Below are 15640 nucleotides of genomic sequence, written 5' to 3'. Positions count from 1 at the left end.
CGTTATCCTGTTAGTCAGCATGAAACATTGTTGTGTGTTTATTAACTACAGTTTTGGTCTGTCCGCTTGTTAAATGGCCACTTCTGAATTCGGGCGAAATTAGATGTGATTTTACGGTGTGTAGCTCTCCTCACTGTTAGAGGAACTTAGGGGTGTTTTATTATAGCTCTGCGGTGGTCCGCGTTATTTTTGAACTCGGAAGTGGCCCCGTGACGCAATTGAGGACGGGTGGAGGAGGAGGAGCTCCATAGCGTTTTAGAACAAGATACAGGGTTTCGGTAGCGAAACACAGGGCCAAAAAGCGGCGAGGAGGGGCAGCGTTAGGGTTAGGGGTTGGGTCAGGGTGTGTGTGAGCGTTCTGGTCTGGTCCGGGTTAAGGTTAAGGTTAGGGTTAAAGTTAGAGGGTTTGTCTGGTGGTGACGCTGACGCTTGATACCTGCGGTGAGTGCAGATCCACATCGCTGGGAGGGTGAGTTTTTTTCCCCCCTCCGCTTTTCATGTTTTAAAGTTAGATATTTTTAAGCGTCGAAACCTTTCCAGGTTAAACGGAACAATCAGTAATATTTAAATAATGGAAACATGAGATGCGTGCCTGATTAACGGACGTGTGTCTGATTAAAGGCGGTGCGGTATGTTAGCGGTCGGGTTTCCCTTTGTGTCTCATTGACAGATGCGGTCCATCAAGTTAGCTGTCTAGCTAAAGCTAACCAGCCGGCTTCGTGTAATATAATCTATATAATCTAATCTTCTTTTGTGTAATATAATCTAGCTATCTATTGGTATACGATGGTTACAGGTAAACTCGCTGGTGTGGGTCAGTAATATTTCAGTGTTTTAGATATTAGCATTTTGGCATCAGATTAATAAATAGCTTTAGTTAGTTAAACCGTGCAGTTTATTTTCGCCTATTCTAGTTTGCTGGTCCCTGTGTGAAGGAAATGTCAAGGTTGCTTTGTTAATGTTCACTACATAAATTGCTTGCTAGCTAGTCAGTAGGCGGTAGAGCTTGACAAACATTTATTTGGGTCACCCCCCTATGCTAATTTCCCATCAGTGCTTTTTCGGTATGTGTTATTGTGTAGGTAACATTAGTAGGTAGCGTTACTCTTCTGAATTGGCATTGGGTAAGATCAGTGTTTCATTACAATGGCTGAAACCCGTAGAAACCACCTCGATTCCCCTGTACACTAGACTTAAGGCTGGTCACACCTGCCAAAATGAACGTTAGCTGGTAATTAGGACGAAACCCAACGGCCACTTTAACAGACCACAGTTTAAAGCACCGAGACCGGAACAACACAGTGAAGCGACAGTATGCCCAGGTGTAAGGCAAGATGTGAAATGAAGCAACTAGTCCATCGACTGAATTTGATCACCTCTGTGATCTTACCATTTGAATTCCTTCAAGCTGTCAAAACGAACTCTTGGGGTAGTAAAATGGGTTAATTACAGCGTTATCGCAAACCAACAGTCGCATGTCCAAATGATTTTTTTGGTGTCGTTGCTGACAGAACTTGCAAATGCATCGTTGAATGGACTAAGAACTGCACACTTGCACCATCTGGTGGAAAATAATGTAGCAGCAGCATGTGTATTTTATTTAATTTTACTTATTTTGTATTAAGTAATGTTGATTTGTTTATTTATTGTAGAAAAAAAATGTCCTGTTGGTTGAGGAAAGAGACTTTGGTGTTGGCAGAAGATTATATTGACTTCTGCACCGGGATCCGACGGACACCTCCCAGCGAATCAGCCGAGGCCATGCGCTGCCTGGCCAAAGAGATGGAGCGCCAGCACCTCTCCAAGTTCCGCTCCCTGTCCCAGAGGCTCCTGGGGGCGTGCGGCTCAGACCCCAGCACCTGCCTTCGCAGTGTCATGGCTGAGCTGGTCAACGATGGCAAGCTGAACTGGGGCCGAGTGGTGTCGCTCTTCACGTTCACGGGCGTGCTGGCCACCGAGCTGTTCTCCAGGGGAGAGGGGCCAGAGTGCTGCCGGAGTCTGGCCGAGACGATAGCAGACTATCTGGGAGGAGAGAAGCGAGACTGGCTGGAGGAAAACGAAGGCTGGGTGAGTGTCAGCCACTCTTTCTGCTGGTCTCTAGTCTGCTGGTCTCTAGTCTTCAATGTAAACGGTAGCAATTGGGTATTGGCAGGTAATTTGAAATGTGAAACTGCAATATGTAGGTTGTAAAGTTATTCTTACGGTGAAGAAAATAAAGATAAACAAACTGCATTTTATTGTGAGCCAGACAGGCTTTATTCTCTGTTAAGGTTTGTGAAAACATCATGGCTGCAAATGTTTTACTTTATTTATTTATTTTTTTAATTAATCGTGAGAAAAAAGCTCCTCACATATGACACGCATGATGTTTTTTCAAAGAAAAAGTGGGTTTGGTAAAACTGTGATCACAGCATAATACACTCTACTTAAAGGCCTTTTAGCTTGTCTGGAGAGTTTTTAGTGAGGCTGCTGGAAGGTTATGTGAGAAAAAAAAGAGAACTGAGAACTGGGGAGTTTGAAAAGCAAGACCAAGCCAGAAGTGAAACCAATAAAAAGACCCTCAATGAAGAGGTGGGGACTGAGGTAGCACTCATGCTCGTTATCGTCAAAAAACAGTGGGCGGGGGAAGGGATGACTCACACTGACTTGGTTTTATCGAAATCACATGTGCCAGGCCACTAACAGGAAGAACAGATGATACCAGTGGCACTTTCTGTTTCCCAGAGGACTTCTAAAAACCCACAACACTTTTCGCTTTCATTTTTGGTGAGGCCAAAAGTGGCGTGTTGAAAGCAGACTTCTTTTGGTGTTCTTTCCTCAGCGCTTTTAGAACTAAGTGTAAATGCATGCTGGGTCAGCAGTTTCAGCTGGAGATCAGAGAGCAACAGATCCGGCACCTTCCTGTTGCTTCTCTGTTTATAGAAGTTAGATAGAGATGGAAGCCAAGCAAATCCAGTAATGTGTGTGTTACTAGAGCTTTATGTTTGTAGTGTATACATTAATCCTAGAGGTTTACCCCAGAGGTACTAGAAGTTTACTTTTATAGTCTATATTTTGTACATTGAGCAAAAACGGGGCGTATTCACACAGCAGATGAGTGGCCCAAATATGATCTTTATGTGACACAGATGTGTTGACAGCAAAAATGCAGAATCTGCCATTTTCAGTTGCGATCTGGGACATGTTCATGTGTAGTACTGAAACCCAAAATTTGTCAATGTGAGGTGAAAACCAGTTTGGAATTGGTGTGAATTTTACACCAGTGCAGTTCTAGATTCGTCACAATTTTGCAGTGCTGGGAAAGAAAGATCAACGTTGGCCGTGAGGGAAGGTTTCAGAGGTGAGATGGTGAGGTAACAGATGTTATGGCCAGAGATCTGGATTTGGGCCACGTTTACCTGCTGTGTGACCACAGCATTAGTTTCTCTCGCTTCTCTCTGTTTTGAACTTTAGAACAGAATAAGCCTTTCAAAAATTGCCATCTGCTCACGCTTCGTCGGTGACGAGCTGTTTCTGTTCATGCATCATTGTAGTCATACATCCCTGACGGGTTTTTTTACCTTCACCATGACACTTTTTGAGCAATGTTTTCCCCGTCTTGGAGGGGAGCTTGTTTAGACAAGTTCAGTATGACTCTAAATGCCACTTCAGTTGAAACAGAGGCTGTGAAGGAGCCCATAAAGGAGCTTTTCACTGCTTTACTGCCCTGTAACTGGAATAAAAAGGCGAGAACATTTCAGACAGTAATTCAGTACGTCAGAGTCTTGTTTAGGAGCCTATCATGCCAAGTCTGTTTTGACAAAGAGGGCGCACTCTCTCATTCTCTCATCTCTTCCATGTAAATACATGCTGCATACACAAACACACAGCTGGCGTCTAACTTGGAGACCACAGCCTTTCAGTCTATTGTGTTAACACGCTATTGATCTCCACGCCTCAGAGCTTTTAAAATTGCCTCCCCTTGAAAGCAGAACACAAGCGAGTGCTAGAACCCGCACAAATATCCAGCACCTGGGCTTTTCTGCCCAGTACAGCAGGTGGCTTTCTCCAGACAGCTGCATAGCCTGCTGGCTCCAGCACGCTTGGCTTTCAACTGAGAAAACGTTAACTTCTGACAATGTTTGTTGTTGATTTTCTGCAAACTTGAATTATCTCAGTTCAGAATAATGCAGGCTTACGCTAAAATGGTTTATGTTTTTATTCCTTAATCTTGGATGAAGTTTACTAAGGATAATCCAATATTTCTGATGCTGGATGAATGACAACAGAAACAACCATTTTTCTTTGCTCCTCACAAAAAGCAAATACTTTGTCACAAGAACCTGGGCAGTAACTTGATTCCATGTCTATACGCTGTTTGGAATTTGAGTTCTCCATGTGTGTCCTTGTCATGACATTTGATTAAATAACTGAAGTCTTTTTGGTGGTTAACTGGGCTTAATTTAAATCAGTTCTTTAGTTGAATCCCAAGATTAATCTTGTGTTAAAGGCCCTTTTCCTTCTGTTCACTTAGAGATGATTAGCTTGGCTTTTCTCTGAGAACACAGAGGAATTGTGCGGCTATATGCTAATTCAAGCGTGGTGTATATAATGGAATATTAACTAGTCATAACAACTGGATGATTGATTGAGTCAGACTGTGTATACTACCATCCGTATCTGATTGAAATAAACATTTTGTCCTCCACCTTGTTGAAAGGGAAGAGCTCCATGTAGTTTTAAAATGCTGTCAGTTAATGTTACTATGCTGTGTCAGCCAACTTTTGTTTTTGTTGTGCAGTGTTCAGGTTCAGAAATGATGGACCCAGTGAGTATTTATGAGCTGTGTGTTGTGTTTCTCGTGCAGGAGGGTTTTTGCAGGTTCTTCCGCGGTATGGGCCACGTGGGTCAGGAGTCCTCCATGAAGACAGCCCTTTTCGCCGCCGCTGGAGTCGGTCTTGCGGGCCTGACGTTTCTCCTGGTGCGCTGAACCCCACATCTCACCATCTCGTTCACACAGCTTTTCCTTCTTTTATTCTATTCTGGTGCAAGTTCAAGTTCTCAGTTCAACTTTATATTTGCACATGTGTTGTTTATTCCTTTTTTACACCATCACTCCTCTCAGTCAGTTATGGAAAACTATTCATTGGTAATTGTAAAATCTGTAACATGGCCTTCAGAAATAAGGCAGGTAATGATGGTTTGCATTTTGGTGCATTTTAATTTTCTGAGTGCTTGTCATCACTTTCATGTATAAACATTTAACAGGTTCACTGTGTGGAAGAAAAAAATGGGAATTTTTTTAAATTTTTTTTGTACTTTCTTCTGAAAAAGTTTTCACCAATGGTTACTGCGTTTGCAACGCACAAAAGTAATATATTATATTTATATAAATACCAATGTAAACATCAGCCAGCAACACGTAATTAATGTGTGTTTGTGTATATTATTTTACATTTCATATTGTATTTCTTTCTTTTTGGGTCTTTTTCTTTACAAATTTTGTGGAAGTCAAATGTTTTGAAGGTGCTAGCTTAGCTTCAAGCCTTTCTGCTATATGCTAATAACCCATGAATGACCAGTTCAGTTTGTAAAATGTATTTATTTATCGTTTTAAGAACAAATTGTATCTTCAGGCATTTCTTTACACGGACAGACCCTATTTTTGCATCATTTTATTTATTTAACACTTTCGTAATAAAAGAACATAAAGGTTGGTTTTGTCTCTAGTAGCTTCATTGGTAGTAGCCTTTGTGTGCACATATGCAAGTATGGCGTTGAGTATATTGGTCTTAAAAACCTTTTCATAACCAAAACCACACCAAGAGAGGCTAAGTGTTGTGGGAGAAGCAGGTTTGGATCATTCAACTTTATGAATGAACTTCCTTTGACGTAATCTTCCTGCTGCAATATTTTTGTTGTAACATCAAATTAATTAATAGTGTTTAAAAAAAAAAAGTTTAAATCCAGCTTCACTGTGTGGTTAATTTGCTAGAACATGTAGGAAGAGCTTGCACAGTCAGACAGTTTATGCTGCTTGAAGTTATCGTGTTCCTCACAGATTTGAAACTGATAGCTAGCTACAATTAAATTCACTACTTCAGCTCACAAGTGCAGTGTTACAACTGCTGAAAATGGCACAGAGGTAATTCTTTCATGTAAGTTTGTAAGTGCTATGAAAAAATATAATAGGATCTTGGATTTGAGACTCTTTCATAATGTGGTTCTGGTTTCAGATTATGGCATATTCTATTTGAATCTTCAAATTTACAAACTGCCAATTCAAATGAAGATGGTACAGTTTCATAGCTAGGTATCTCAGATTCTGAAAGAGACAGTTCCTCATCGTTCTTGATCATATCTTGTGACGACGCTGCTCGTGTTTCATTGAACTTTTACACACTGAAATCTAATTCCCCTGCTGTGTAAGCTGTACCTTTGCTAAACACTCCATGAATGGTGTATCGCTTTACAGCAAGAATTGTGAAGCGAAACCGTATCGTGGCATTTGGGCTAACACTCCAGGCTACCTGATCTTCTGAAATAGCACGGAGAGCTGAGAGTGTTGCAGTTAAGTGGTGTGACGGTTTCTGTCCCTTTCTGTTCCTGTAGACAGCACAAAGCAGGATTTCTCATTTAGCTGTACAATGTAAAAGTGAGGACTGTCCACCAAAAAACATATAGGTTAGGGGATCTTTCCTGATATTGGATAGTCTTGGGTTTTTCCTGCTTTGCCAAATACACCTTGGGTTTGATCTTGTATATGCTACATAGCAAATCTGAAGCTATATACAATTTTGGAACTATGTTTCTGTCAGCCTGAGCAGTGCTGCTCAGAGCAGTACAGACTGTTGACCTACTGACACATTTCCTGCCTTCTACTGGATTTCCTGTGGAGGGCCAGTACTCAGTTTAGTGTCTATGTTTCACCATTCCTGAAAACAAGCCTAGAGCTTTGTGCCTCCCAGAGCCCGAGAGCCACTCAGGAGTTTGTCTGATGTCTTCATGTCCTTTCATTAGCCACAGGAACCTATTATTGTGAGGAAAGGGAATGATTATCTGGGACTTTTATTTTGCAACAGCAGATGGATTTAGTTGTTCAGTGTGTAGCAGGAGTTGAACCCATAGTGGTGGACTCTTGAAATTGTTCCAGGATGTACAGAATACATACAGCATAGCATGTATGTTCACTGTCAGTAGTCTACTAATGTTGGTCTGACATTTAATCTCCTGATGTGTCAGGGTTAGAAGATGCAGAATGATCTCTCTCTGTCTCTCTCTCTCGCTCTTCATTTTTATAGTATTGCATATGTTTTAAAATAGCCATTTTAAGTATATAACAAGCTCACTTTAATGTCTCATATACTCACAAGACCAAGATCTGTCATGGTTCATCTTGTGGTTGGAGGCTTATTCTCCAGATTGGGTTCTGCACAGTGAAGTACTCACTGCTTTCCAACTCTATGACCACGTTCAGCGTTTCCCTGCCCCCGAGCAAAGATGTGAAGCGAATTTTTAATAAATGGCTCCAACATCTGCAGCCCCCACCCCCACCTCTACACAAGCCACATCAAAGTGCAAATGTGGTGATGTAAAAGATGGTGCTGCACACAGCTGATCTTCTGAAAGGGCTTCTTCGAAATGTCTCAGGCTTTGCTGTAGGAGTGTGTGTAGCCCGCACTCAGACTCATCACAGAAACCATCAGTCGGGTTCTGTCTGGCTTCTCAGACTGGGTTCTGTCTGACTCTCAGACTGGGTTCTGTCTGACTCTCAGACTGGGGTCTGTCTGATTCTCAGTCCGGGTTCTGTCTGACTCTCAGACTGGGTTCTGTCTGGCTTCTCAGACTGGGTTCTGTCTGACTCTCAGACTGGGTTCTGTCTGACTCTCAGTCCGGGTTCTGTCTGACTCTCAGACTGGGTTCTGTCTGGCTTCTCAGACTGGGTTCTGTCTGACTCTCAGACTGGGTTCTGTCTGACTCTCAGACTGGGGTCTGTCTGACTCTCAGTCCGGGTTCTGTCTGACTCTCAGACTGGGTTCTGTCTGGCTTCTCAGACTGGGTTCTGTCTGACTCTCAGACTGGGTTCTGTCTGACTCTCAGTCCGGGTTCTGTCTGACTCTCAGACTGGGTTCTGTCTGGCTTCTCAGACTGGGGTCTGTCTGACTCTCAGACTGGGGTCTGTCTGACTCTCAGTCCGGGTTCTGTCTGACTATCAGACTGGGTTCTGTCTGGCTTCTCAGACTGGGTTCTGTCTGACTCTCAGACTGGGTTCTGTCTGACTCTCAGTCCGGGTTCTGTCTGACTCTCAGTCTGGGTTCTGTCTGACTCTCAGTCTGGGTTCTGTCTGGCTTCTCAGACTGGGTTCTGTCTGACTCTCAGTCTGGGTTCTGTCTGACTCTCAGACTGGGTTCTGTCTGGCTTCTCAGACTGGGTTCTGTCTGACTCTCAGTCTGGGTGCATTTTCTGATAGATGCAACATTGGTCAGACCTGTGACCATATTCCATCTCACTAGCCCATTTGCACTGGACATTGTAGAACTGATTTTGCAATTAAAGAAAGGCAGATAAACATTCTCAAACTAAACTCTGGGACCTCTGAGCTTAACTGCAATACCAAGAAAATGACTATTTGCGTGTTTTTTTTTCTTTTTTAGTGTCTCAGAGCTGTTAGCAGGGATATTGTGGAGGATGTAGAATGTGAGTGTGGGCTCATAATGTGTTTTTTGGAAATGGTTCTGGTGACCAACTGGGTTGCTAAGCAGTGATAGTGCTGAAATCTCTCAAAAGGTTCAAAGTCAGCTGAAATCAGCTTGCTTGCTAATTACAACCAACACACCGTAAGGAAATGATAATGATAAGACATATGACATTTTATTTGTGGTAGCTCAGTGGTTAAGGTACTTGACTTGTAATGAGAAAGTTGCTGGTTCAAACGCTACTGTTGGAACCCTGAGCAAGACCCTTAACCCCCAATTGCTTAGGTTGTACTCAATCATAATTGTAACTCACTTTGGATAAAAGTGTCAGCTAAATGCCATAAAAGTAAATTTGTCATCATTGTTATTTGCTATACTACTACTAATAATTATTATTATTGTCATACTATTACTACTAATTATTATTATTATCATACTACTAATAATAATTAATTATTTGTCATACTAATAAGATAATAATGATCATACTACTGCTAATAATTATTTGTCGTTATTATTATTATTATTATTATTATTATTATTATTATTATGTATCATAGTAATAAGTCTCCACAACTTCTGTTTTTTAAAAAATCTAGTTGAGATCCACCTTCCCATTTATCTGATTACACACACACACGCGCGCACACACAAACACACACGCACACGCACACATACACATGCCTGTATACACACACATGCACATATGCACACATGAACATATGCACACATGCACATATACACGCAAATAAACACAAACATGCACAGATACACATGCATATATATACACAACACGCACAAATACACGTGCACGCACATGAATCATGTAGGCTACTTGCTTGCCTTTTTTTAAATGTATTCCCTTTCAGCTCAGAATAATATCTATGCCTTCCCTCTTTCTACCCATGTATCAATCTGTTGTGTGGTTTCCTATCACGCAGTAGCGTAACTAAGCCCAACTCCAGCTGGGCCTTTTCCACTGGGGATTATGCTATGTGTATATAATTCACAAATGGCTCCTTAAACATAACAACATCCCTCCCCAGCCAGGTTTGGAGTAAAGGAGCTGGAAGTAATGTCTGTCTGTGATCTGCAAAAAGATTGAAATATGCAAAAAACCCAATACATAAAGATAAAGAACATAAAGATATATGTTATGCTCTAACTCATCCTATATTATATGCCCCATTGAAACCTTAGCAGTGCATTTGTCAGGACAGGACAGGACAGGACAGGACAGGACAGGACAGGACAGGACAGGACAGGACAAATAGTAGCTATGACTTGGGGAAATGCTCTGCTCTGATAACACACACGCCTCAGCTGATACAGGTCTTGCTAAAAGGCATTAAAGAGCATGCTATTCACATCTTCACTGCCTGGAGTGTCTTGTCCTAAGATTCTAGCTTTGTCATCCATTGACCTGTGGGAGGGAACTCCACCTCCTGGCCCATTACATTTTTGTAGGCCAGTCTTCAATTATTAACCGGCTGTGACAGCCGTCTGAGCAGTGTGTTTCTGTCTGGGACATTCTGTACAGCCGTTCAAAGCACTGGCAACTCCCCGTTTAGAACAGAGGTTGTGTTGTAGTGTGTCATGTTACATTAAATCCTGACCTCTCTTGACCTTAGTGTCAATCAAGCGTCCGCAAACGACAGTGATATTTACGGGATGTGATGGATCCCCACGAGCAGATCCTAATCTCTCCCGCTCATTGAGACCAGCGTCAGATAGACCGGCAGGACATTTGAAACCTGGTAACGTGCCATGCTCAGCGTAACTATTTATCGGTTGTCTCTGTTTCCGTTAGAGAAATGATAATGTTCTGCATGCACATCTCTCTCTCTCTCTGCCTCTGCCTCCCTCTCTCTATCTCTCTCTGACGGTTTAGAGTTATGTATATTTAACAACAGCCTAAGCAGTTATTACCATACAGTGACCTCAATCCCATTACTAAAAATAACAGATCGCAGATTTAAAGGGGGCTATTGTGCAGATATGTTTTACTTATACTGTGTTTACTCAACAGCTGGTGGTGGCCATATTATTGTTATTTTATTTGGTAGTTTTTTTGTATGCTTAAAATGCATGTATCTGCATACAAGTTGCAGGCTTGTGACCAAAAGCTTGTGAATGAGTTTCAAATAAAAAACATTACACTTCAGGTGTCGGGGCTTCAGTGTACAGTTCCAGTGCAGAAACATACCATTCCAGAACCAGCACCATTTGCTCATGTATTCTGGTAAACAGTGGCATCTGGAATCTTTATCCTACCTATAATTACAATAGCTGTACGCAGCGGTTCAGAATGAGCTAATCACATCAGCTCCCTGACATCCATTGTTCGACATTAGACAATTACAAAGGGTCGGAGAATGATACTTGTCCAGCTTGCTGAAAAGCATTAAACATTTTTTTACTTCAGCTCAGAGCGGAACAGGATGTGAGCCAATAGAGGAGACTGGTGTTTGTAGAAATGTATAGATTAGTGTTAACACTCAAAGCACTTACAACCTAATGATGTGCTCAAACACTTTCACACAATAAAGAGACAATAGAGTGCACCAGTTCACACCAATGTCCTTGTAGTCTAGAAATGTGTAAATGTGCAAGTGACTCATGAGGTAGAATATTATTATTATTATTATTATTATTATATTACAATAATAATTATGTTATTGTTAATATAATAATAATATTATTATTACTATTATTTCTCAAAAGGAACCATGCTTTTTTTGTATTTTCAGTTTATCTGTAGGTCCATAGAAGTGTTTGACTGTCTAAACATTTTTGCCACATTTGTACCTTTATCTGGCATTGGCACAGTGTATTTCATGTCTGTTGTAGCCATGTGTTTTTGCTTTTTTTGTGTGTGTGTGTCTGTTGTAGCTGTGTGTTTTATTTGTCTTTTGTAGCTGTGTGTTTTACTAATATCTGTTGTAGTTGTGTGTTTTATTAATGTCTGTTGTAGCTATATGTTTTATTAAGGTCTGTTTTAGTTGTGTGTTTTATTTATGTCTATTGTAGTTGTGTGTTTTATTTGTGTCTATTTAGATGTGTATTTTGTTTGTGTCTGATGAGGCTGTGTTTTATTTGTGTCTGTCGTAGCTGTGTGTTTTATTAATGTCTGTTGTAGCTGTGTGTTTTATTTGTGTCTGTTGTAGCTGTGTTTTATTAATGTCTGTTTTAGTTGTGTTTTATTTCTGTCTGTTGTAGCTGTGTGATTTATTAATGTCTGTTGTAGCCATGTGTTTTATTTGTGTCTGTTGTAGCTGTGTGTTTTATTAACGTCTGTTTTAGTTGTGTTTTGTTTGTGTCTGATGTAGCTGTGTGTTTTATTTGTGTCTGTTTTAGATCTGTGTTTTGTTTGTGTCTGATGAGGCTGTGTGTTTTATTTGTGTCTGTTGTAGCTGTGTGTTTTATAAATGTTGGTTTTAGTTGTGTGTATTATTTGTGTCTGTTGTAGCTGTGTGCAGTTATTCCTACTGGCAGATCTTAGCACCAGCAGTTAAGGCGATCTATGATATGGCAGACTATGCAGTTTTTTGCTGAATCCTTAGAGTTGCTTACCTACCTTAATGACAGAGTACCATTCAGTATCAGGAGAGCAGAGACCCCACTCACAGATCCCCTCACAGACCTACTTACAGACCCCACTCACACACCCCACTCACAGACATACTTACAGACCCCACTCACAGACTCGACTCAAAACCCACTAACAGACCCCATTAACAGACCCCACTCACAGACCTTTCACATTTTCCCATGAGGCACTGAGCAGCCCTGAGACATTTCCTGAGACACTAGTTGCTGAGACATTAGTTCCTGAGACACTAGTTCCTGAGACATTAGTTCCTGAGACACTAGTTCCTGAGGTCTTAGTTCCTGAGACATTACTTCCTGAGACACTAGTTCCTGAGACACTAGTTCCTGAGACACAGTAGTTCCGGAGGTCTTAGTTCTTGAGCCTTTACTTCCTGAGACACTAGTTCCCGAGGTTTTAGTTCCTGAGACATTAGCTCCTGAGACATTACTTCCTGAGACATTACTTCCTGAGACACTAGTTCCTGAGACATTAGTTCCTGAGACATTAGTTCCTGAGACATTAGTTCCTGAGACATTAGTTCCAGATTCTCTCTAGTCACGAAGAACATTATACCCATTAGTTATATAATTTACTGGACATGATAATCTATTAATCCTCCAGGGTATACTGATCATTTACTGGACATGATAGTCTGTATTACTGCTTCAGGGTATACTGGTCACCCTACCATATTCACTGTGTGTCATTATGCACCTATCTCCTGTAAACTGTGATTCTATGATGGAACTTCCTCATGCCACACAATATGACTTCATTCCTGCTCCACCCACATTTACATCTGAGCTCCCCCTTCACAGTCCCTTCACTGTCTGAAATAATGGTTCCTTTCTCCATTAATAACATCAACGTGAGTGTAGCCTACTCTTATTTTGGAATAGTTTAACCCCCTTCATCTGCTCCACTGTCCACAACCACAAACAGCTGAGTTGGGTAGGATAGTCAGCTCTCCTCAGAACTGTCAGCCCACCCCAGAACTGTCAGCCCTCCTCAGAACTGGTCTCCCTTAGAAAAAGTGTTCTGCCTCAGGCCATTTGAGGAATGCAAACTGGACTCAACTGTTAGCACCTCCTAGGCGATTTCTTGCTCTACACTGGCAGTAGACTGATTGTTTTACACTGGCAATAGACGGTTTGCTCTACACTGACAGTTGTCTGCTCTAGATCAAATAGCGCTGTTTGAAAATCTATTTATTTTTAGTGCACACCTGCATGACTGGTTCAGATGGACCTTATCAACCACAGCATTCATACAGGAGCTGCTTGTGAAAGAAGACCTGAGGAAGCACTGCAAGCATGTCATTACACAAGGTTCACCCAGTCCATCGTCCAGCCAAGTGTTATTACACAATGTCTACACAGTCCATCATCTGCCCCAGTGGTGCTCATCTGGGAAAAGCTTGCCACTCACTGTAGTCACAATCAGAGGCTTATACCTATTACCTCATGCTGATGACATTATAGATATGCTGGCACCATTTATCTCACTGCTGGATAATTACAGATCCCGATTTTTTTTCCTACAGATGCCAGACTCTTCCAGTTCGGAGTAATGGCCTTGAGCATTTCCAGTGCACACCCATGTTGTCAGCACTTACATTTCTATTTATGGCATTTAGCAGAGATTCTTATCCAGTGCAACTAAAGTTTAGTTGGTTTCATTGTCCACTCAGAAAACTATCCATAGCCAGCTCAAAGAGTTAAAAAAACAAACATAAACTGAAACACTGAAAAGGTACCAATGTTAACGAATAGATTGAGAGATATAATACAATGACATAGAGTACAAGACAATTTGAGAGCTACTAAAGAAGACAGGTGTTTGATTAGGTTTAATTTAACTGGTTTGTGGTTTTCATTGGGATGATTTACTTTGAAGACATAGTGCTGATTTATCTTGTAGAGGTGGTGCTGATTTATCTTGGAGACATAATCCTGATTTACCTTTAAGGCATGGTGCTGATTTACCTTGAAGACAGAGTGCTGATTTATCTTGAAGACAGAGTGCTGATTTCCCCAAACATCTTCAGCACTTAAGGGTCTTTCAGCATGTTGCTAGTGCCAGCCTGAAGTTGAAGCATCCAAATGTCAACTAATATGGCCTTCTATCTCATTTCTCTGCCACCATATCTCCAGTACAGGTGTTCTGCCTGTTCCCACTAACAGAAAGTTACATCGTGGTTAGTGCTTTGTTTAGTTCTGCTTTGTATGGGGTTTACCTTTAAACTTACATTTACATTAACATTTACAGTATTTCTAGGTCTCAGATCTTCAGTTGGGAATATCCTGTCCCTTCAGTGGGGAATATCCTGTCCTTTCAGGTTGAGAATATCCTGTCCCAGATGTTAGCTGGATAAAACATGTCATGGCATATGCGTCATGTACACTCAGACAAAAAAGAAGTGTTGAACATTTAACTGTGAACTCATCACTGATTTATCAGTTTATCATTTTTACCATTATGTGGTCTTTTGGACATTTATTATCATCACAGTCTACAAGCCCTTGATGGACCTTAAAACATCTCACTCTGCTGGTCCGCAAATGTGTTGGGCTGTTGAGTTAGATGTCTGTGACGCGACTGTCCTTCACTGTTATGGTAGCCTCAGTGCAGATGCGATAGACCCATCAGCCCACTCAGCACCACACTTGATGTACCACACACTTCCAGCACCACACCTGATGTACCACACACCTCCAGCACCACATCTGATGTACCACACACCTCCAGCACCACACCTGATGTACCACACACATACAGCACCACACCTGATACAGCACACATCTCTAGCACCACAGCTGATGTGCCACACACATACAGCACCACACCTGATGTACCACTCACATACAGCATCACACCTGATGTACCACACACCTCCAGCACCACACCTGATGTACCACACACATATAGCACCACACCTGATGAACCACACACATACAGCACCACACCTGATACACCACACACCTCCAGCACCACACCTGATGTACCACACACCTCCAGCACCACACCTGATACACCACACACCTCCAGCACCACACCTGATATACCACACACTACACCACACACCTACAGCACCATACCTGATGTACCACACACCTCCAGCACCACACCTGATGTACCACACACCTCCAGCACCACACCTGATATACCACACACTACACCACACACCTCCAGCACCACACCTGATGTACTTGCTCCTCATGCCACTGCTACAGTCACAGTTCACCTACATGCACATCATTCATGTTATGCATGCGTGCTCATATCTCACATTCATAAACATGGTCCACATTTAATCAGATTGCCAAAAAAAGCAACTATGCAATTTTATTCATTTTGTGATGTTAGTTTGCCA

The 15640-nt window shown here is 41.7% G+C and overlaps 1 protein-coding gene across 2 annotated transcripts; it reads left to right on the top strand.

Annotated features, from left to right (window-relative positions):
• Positions 1-300: 300 nt before the first annotated feature.
• On the top strand, positions 301-5696 carry bcl2l10 (BCL2 like 10). Of its 2 annotated transcripts, none has more exons than XM_027032094.2 (3): positions 301-441; positions 1653-2067; positions 4847-5696. In XM_027032094.2, exons 2-3 carry the CDS (start codon positions 1660-1662, stop codon positions 4967-4969), a joined length of 531 nt encoding a protein of 176 aa, XP_026887895.1. In that variant the 5' UTR covers positions 301-441; positions 1653-1659; the 3' UTR covers positions 4970-5696. The 2 variants fall into 2 exon arrangements, with proteins under 2 accessions (XP_026887895.1, XP_026887894.1); XM_027032093.2 differs by having other exon boundaries at positions 302-469.
• The last annotated feature ends 9944 nt before the right edge of the window (positions 5697-15640 follow it).

The sequence above is a fragment of the Electrophorus electricus genome, chromosome 4 (genome assembly GCF_013358815.1).
Source record: "Electrophorus electricus isolate fEleEle1 chromosome 4, fEleEle1.pri, whole genome shotgun sequence".
Classification (NCBI taxonomy): domain Eukaryota; kingdom Metazoa; phylum Chordata; class Actinopteri; order Gymnotiformes; family Gymnotidae; genus Electrophorus; species Electrophorus electricus.
Note: the sequence above shows the minus strand (reverse complement) of the source record. Positions and strands in the feature narration are given on the sequence as shown.

Coding starts and splice junctions, on each gene's coding strand:
- bcl2l10 (XM_027032094.2), top strand. CDS start 1,660: ATGTCCTGTTGGTTGAGGAAAGAGACTTTGGTGTTGGCAGAAGATTAT. Junction 2,068..4,846: donor TGGAGGAAAACGAAGGCTGG/GTGAGTGTCAGC, acceptor TTTCTCGTGCAG/GAGGGTTTTTGCAGGTTCTT.